The sequence below is a fragment of the Sus scrofa genome, chromosome 18, assembly GCF_000003025.6.
Source record: "Sus scrofa isolate TJ Tabasco breed Duroc chromosome 18, Sscrofa11.1, whole genome shotgun sequence".
Taxonomy (NCBI): Eukaryota; Metazoa; Chordata; class Mammalia; order Artiodactyla; family Suidae; genus Sus; species Sus scrofa.
Genome location: NC_010460.4, coordinates 19,753,398 through 19,759,707, shown reverse-complemented (window position 1 = coordinate 19,759,707; position 6,310 = coordinate 19,753,398). Strand labels below are relative to the sequence as shown.

The following is a 6,310-nucleotide window of genomic DNA, read 5'->3' as shown; positions in this document are numbered from 1 at the left end:
CCTATGGCTGGCCACCTCTGGCCACTGACACTGCACCTGGCCCTGGGAGGCAGAGGCCAGCTGCCTGTCCCCTGGAGGACTGACTCAGGCCAAAGGGAAGGCCACCCCTCTGGGACATCTATTTGAGAAGGTCTAGATAGAATCTTGGCAGGGCTTGCTCCTCAGATTCCTGGAAAGCTGATGGGTGGGAGAGAGGGGTGGACGCGAGGTTCTAGAAGACGGCCCTAGGACCACCGGGACGCCAATTTCTGTTCAGCCTCATCTCAAGGATGTTCTCAAAATTAGGACCTTAAAACGGCACTGACTCAAGCAGGCAGGGCCTCACCCCGCAGGCAGGCGGAACCACATGCACACCCAGGACCCTTTCGCTCCAGCCAGGGCCTGGGTCAGAACTGGGCCGGCTCCCTCTCCACCTCCAGCCCTGACCTCACTTAAGGCCTCCTTCCTGCCCTGCACCTTCCTGACCCACCAGCCAGCTTCCTCTGACCTGCCCTCCGCACTGCAGTGGGGGGTCACATTAAAGGGACCATGGCTCCCTTCTGCTCCTGGCTGGTCTACGCATCTTAACAAGGTCTCTAGGTTCAGCCCCCCTACCCACTCATTCCAGAAGCCTCCGAGTCGGGCAGTGTGTCCATTCCCCACCGCACCCTCCACCTCGGACCCTCTTCATAACCTAGTTTCCCAGGCACCTGTGCTGCGGTTTGGGCCCCTGCCCAGGAACACCCTTGCCTCTCCACCCCATCCTCCTGGCCAACAGGAAGCTTTCCCGAAGCCCTCCCTGTCCTCCCAGGTCAGCCCCGCAGCTCTCATCCTGCCCTGGGGCACGCCTGGCTGCATATCCCACCCTCAGCTGGGACCAAGTGTCTGAGGCTCGGCCGCCCCGCCAGAACCCTGGGAGGTCTAACACCGATAGGCATGAGGAATGAATAAATGACGCGCCAGTAGCCTGAGCAGGGCAAGGCAGCATTTCACGCATCCCCCAACTCTAGACTCACGGCCGATGTTTCAGCACGTGGTGCTGCGTCGCCGGAGAAAACCCGCACCCATGGCCTGGCTCCGATTCTCAGCCCTACCCCCACGCACCTCTTCACTCAGTAGCTGTCTGCCTCCTGGCTCCTCTAAGTTTCCTTCCCTTCCCCCTCCTGAATCCTGCCCTCAAGACCCCTCCAGGGCCTCTCTTTCTGTATGTCTACCTCCTCCCCCGTGATATTTTTCACTCTCCCCCTCAATCCCAAGGGAGCTCCTTGAGGACAGAAGTCATATTTTATCAGTCTGTGTCCTAAACCTCTTCTTGGCCCCCTCTGATAAATGCTGGTTGAATGAAATCACGAGTGATATATGTGGCACTGTCCCAGCTCCCTACTTGACCTGAAAGACCCTTTGAAGCAGGATCCATTGTCAAGTATTCAACTACTTATGGTCATTAAGGGCCGGCTCTGTCCAGGCTTCTACACCCACCCTCCCTCCCTGCCTTCCCGCCCACTTCTCCCCCAGATGTGAGCGTTTTCCTGCAAGGTTAGCTGGCTCCTGCCTCAGCTTCAGCTGCCCTCCCCGGACTGCAGGATGGCCTCAGGTGCCGAGCATTTAGGGACTTCATCTCACTTAATTCTAACCGCCCTATGAGGCAGTTATCAGTTAACCGCCCTATGAGGCGGTTATCTGAAAAGACCAAGGTCCCGAACATTTCAGGGATGAGTCCCAAATCACAGCTCTGAGCAGCAGGGCTGAGATTCAAACCAGGTGTGCCCAAATCCCCAGCCTACCACACAGTGAACCCCTATCTGCATGTCTCAAGTGCTCTAAACTTGCAAATCACATGCCAGACGCCAGGATGCCTGCTCTTTAAAAGGGCGGGGGAGCAAGCGGACCTTTCTTCAACATGTTCACCGCATAGCGTTCAGGAATGTTACTCCTGACCACCCCAGCCGCATAGGCCAGAAACCTGGAAGCACCCTATCACTCCCCAAACTAGTTCCGTCCATGCTGTCTCTAAACCCCTCTTGACTCCACCTGCTTCTCCACATTCGCCATCACCACCACTACATGGGTTCTGGCCACCACTCTCTCTCCACAATGGTTTCTCCTCTTTTAGTCTGGCCTCGGCACACGGCATGGTCTCCATGCTATCTCTAAAACTTGAACCTGGCCGTTTCATTCTCTTCAACTAAATCCTTCAGGGGTTTCAGCGTAACTTCAGTCGTCCTCAGGGTAACTTCCAGATTCTTTAGCTTTTCTTGAAGGCACTGATGCTCTCTAGCCCTAAGTCTTTGCACGTGCTGTTCCTCTTCCCCAGAACACCCTCTTGCCCTCATTTTTTTTTTCTTTCCTTACAGCTGCACCTGTGGCTTATGGAAGTTCCCAAGCTAGGGGTCAAATCAGAGCCGCAGCTGCCAGCCTACATCACAGCTACACCGGATCCGACCTGCACCTGCGACCTACGCCGCAGTTTGCGGCAACGCCTGATCCTTAACCCTGAGTGAGGTCAGGGATGGAACCCCTATCCTCCCAGAGATTAGTCAGGTTCTTACCCGCTAAGCCACGATGGGTACTCCTTCGTCCTCATTTCTATCCCCTTCATCCTGCTAGCGACCTTCTCTGTGCGCTCCCTCTCCCACAGATTAGTTACACCTGATGTGGGCTTCCACATACTTCTCACGTTTCAGCAAATAACACACTGCTTTGTGAATCCTCTATCGCACTAGAGAGTATCATCAACTTATCCATCCTCTTATTAACTGAATATGTACTAGTTGTTAACCGTCTGCCATAGTTACATAAACAGTCGGTACAAGACTCGGACCTTACCCTCGAGAACGGGAACTGTCTTGTCGGCGTCTCGGCATCTTAACACAGCAAAAGGCTCGACACGTTTGTAGAAGAAGGATCGAACTTGCCTGCGAAACCCGGGGAGGCCGCTCGGACTTCTGGGAACCGTAGGCCTGGGGAACGGCCCTCCCTTTATAGCGCAGGCGTATGCAGATTCGGGCGCCTTTGCTGTTGTTGCGCATGTCCCAGGAGGCGGAGTGGTGGAACTGCGCATGTCTAAAGAGCCGGGGGTGGGGCCGAAGAGGCGGGGCACTGCGAACCCGGAGCTCGGTGACACCCGGCGGTCGCGGCTGGCTGTCTGACTCTGAGGATGGCGGGGAGGGGGAAGCTAATTGCGGTGATCGGAGACGAAGACACGGTGACTGGCTTCCTGCTGGGCGGCATAGGGGAGCTTAACAAAAACCGCCACCCTAATTTCCTGGTGGTGGAGAAGGATACAACCATCAATGAGATCGAAGACACTTTCCGGTACGGTTGCCCGCAAGGCCTGAACGCGACCTTCTGGGGTCTGGTGGGAGTGCGGGGAGAAGGCGGGGGTGTCGCTGGGCGTCCAGACGTTGGCCGAAGTGTCAGATCCCGTCCTCGACGGTCTGGAAAGTCGGTCCACCCACCTATCCGGAGCGAAGGCCTACGCGCCCCAAGTTCCCTTTAGGGGCTTGGTGGGGCCGAGGCTATGTCGGGTCCACAAACTCCCTTCTCACATGACCGTGTGTCAGGAAAGAAGGGGAACAGAGCTCGTGACGGGCGGGCACCACCCTTTGGCCCAACCTGGCCCGCGAGAGCTGGGCGTCCAGTGCACCCAAGCCCCACAAAGGGTCAGTCTCAGATCCTCTGCAGGGGTTCCCCCAGTTCACCCGTAGAGCAGGCTCCGGTCACTGCAAGCAGTCGACTCTTTTGCGAGTTGGCTTCTAAAGGAACCACACATTCAGTGAGTGGACTCGAGCTTTTCTTTGTGTTTTCATCTCCCTTAGAGGCTCTCACAATCGTGATGTAAGGCCATGGTTATTCCCACGTATAAGCGAGAAGACTGAAGCTCAGAGAGGTCAAGGCACATTCTAAAGTCATACGATTCACAAGAGACCTAGTGGGGATTTGAACCCTGTCCCTCCCTTTCTGCCTTTCTTAAGCCAGGTCTACTCTCTGCTTGTGCAGCTCTCCTTGGTCTGCTTTGGAATTTCCCATTGTCCTGAGCCCAGCGGACAGAATATCAGGACTTCTGCTAAGACCTTACACTTCAAATCTTCGTTTCCTGGCCTGGCTTAAGAGCAGTAGCTTTAAAATGTGGGTGCAGGCATGTCCCTTAATCCAGGAGGCATCCTGGTGACTAGAGTGGAGGATGCTTGCCCCCTGTTCTTTCCCACACCCTTTCTTCTAGGGCCCCGGTGCCAAGTCTCTCAGGAACAAACCACTCTTGCCTGTTTCCCCCTAAACAGCCCAGCCCTGAGCCGCTGGCTGAGACTGGTTCCTGTTGCCTGGGGTATGTTAGGCCCTGCGCAGAGAAGCTCATCTCTGCTGATCAGTCCAGTAAAGTGATCCAAGTTGTCATGAGAGAAGGGCAAATTTTACTTCAAGAACTTTCCAACCAAAGGGACTTCAGAAAATCATCAGGTCTATGGAGTTCCTGTCATGGCTCAGCAGAAACGAATCTGATTACATCCATGAGGATGCAGGTTCGATCCCTGGCCTTGCTCAGTGGCTTGAGGATCTGGTGTTGCGTGACCTGTGGTGTGGCTCGCAGACGTGGCTTGGATCTGGCGTGGCTGTGGCTGTGGCTTAGGCCAGTGCTGCAGCTCCAGATTAACACATAAGTAAATTAATGAATGAGTAGATGATCACAAGAAAGAGCCCAGTGCCTGGTTCTCTCTGTGAGGAAAGTGCGATTCCTTCGTTTACTGATTTTTCCTCTCCCTGTTGTGTTCTTGGCTCAGGCCAGACCTCCCCTCTGAACCACCTCCTGCCCTCATCAGGGTAGACCTTGAGTTGTCTCAACAATGCCTCCCCCTTTAAAAACGTATCCTATCAGTGTCGCCATGAGCTGTGGTGCAGACGCGGCTCGGATCCCACGTTGCTGTGGCTCTGGCGTAGGCCAGCAGCTACAGCTCGGATTCCACCCCTAGCCTGGGAACCTCCATATGCCCCGGAAGTGGCCCTAGAAAAGGCAAAAGAAAAGAAAACAAAAAAAAGTATCCTATTTCCTTTTGAAATGTTAATGTGTTCATAGGGTTTACAAATTAATGTTTAAGGGGTATACACACTGAGAAGTCACCCCTGACCTCTTTGCTGTATTACCACCTTCCTGAATTCCCTAGATAACCACATCGGTTCTTCCTTATCTTTCCGCCCTTTAAAATTCGGATACAAAGGGACAGATCTCTTTAATCTTATCCTCTCGCTTTCTTTCCCAAAGGCAGCCTATAGAATACACCAGCACGCACCCTTATCTTCATTAGCAGTTGAGTTAGGAGCCCTCCTAGCAGGGGAAGTAGAAGCCGCGGCCCTTAGCTTTGGAATGAAATTGATGCTGAATAGAATGGAGAATTTAGCTAGAGCGACCTTTTCCTTTGTCCATCGCGCTCTGCGCACCCAGCCCGCTCCCCTCTGCAGCCCAGCCCACCACCTCAGCGTGGGTCACCCTGGCCTCCCGGCTCATCTCTCCCTACAGGCAGTTCCTCAACCGGGAGGACATCGGCATCATCCTCATCAACCAGTACATCGCAGAGATGGTGCGGCACGCGCTCGACGCCCACCAGCGCTCCATCCCAGCCGTCCTGGAGATCCCGTCCAAGGAGCACCCCTATGATGCTGCCAAGGACTCCATCCTGCGCAGGGCCAAGGGCATGTTCACGGCTGAAGACCTACGCTAGGGGGACTCCCCGCAGCCCTGCAGCCTCTCCCCAGGCTTGCGACCAGCCCTTCTCTGAGATTTGAGCCTCCGAGTTCCAATTCCCCTGCCCCTTCCCACTCCACTGAGAGGCTAGGTGAGGTGTTTCCAGGTTGCTGGGGCTCTGCCATTAAATCAAGGCCGGTTAGGGAACAGGAAGCCTGAGTCTTCACTCCACTACCTCTTCCCTGTGCTGTTACAGTGTCATTGTCGATGTTAAATTAAAATAATGTTCTTGGAGTTCCTGTCGTGGCTCAGTGGTTAACAAATCTGACTAGGAACCATGAGGTTGCCGGTTCGAACCCTAGCCTTGCTCAGTGGGTTAAGGGTCCGGCGTTGCTGTGAGCTGTGGTGTAGGTCTCAGACGTGGCTCAGATCCCACATTGCTGTGGCTCTGGCATAGGCTGGCAGCTACAGCTCTGATTAGACCCCTAGCCTGGAAACCTCCATATGCCGCGGGAGAAGCCCAAGAAATGGCAAAAAGACCAAAAAAAAAAAATAATAATAATAATAATTAAAACAATGTTCTTGCTTCTCTCTGATCCAAAGCCAGGTGCTAGGAAGGACTCGATGAGGCTACGGGGGGGATTAGGCTGGCAGGCC

At 54.5% G+C, this 6,310-nt stretch overlaps 1 protein-coding gene across 1 annotated transcript; it reads left to right on the top strand.

Annotated features, from left to right (window-relative positions):
• ATP6V1F (ATPase H+ transporting V1 subunit F) lies at nt 3,002-5,947 on the top strand. The gene is made up of 2 exons (XM_003134698.3): nt 3,002-3,294; nt 5,489-5,947. Exons 1-2 carry the CDS (start codon nt 3,137-3,139, stop codon nt 5,688-5,690), a joined length of 360 nt encoding a protein of 119 aa, XP_003134746.1. The 5' UTR covers nt 3,002-3,136; the 3' UTR covers nt 5,691-5,947.

Bases quoted from the DNA above. Each gene is read 5' to 3' on its own strand.
- ATP6V1F (XM_003134698.3), top strand. From the start codon at position 3,137: ATGGCGGGGAGGGGGAAGCTAATTGCGGTGATCGGAGACGAAGACACG. The intron at 3,295-5,488 runs GTACGGTTGCCC...CTCTCCCTACAG, and splicing joins GAGATCGAAGACACTTTCCG to GCAGTTCCTCAACCGGGAGG.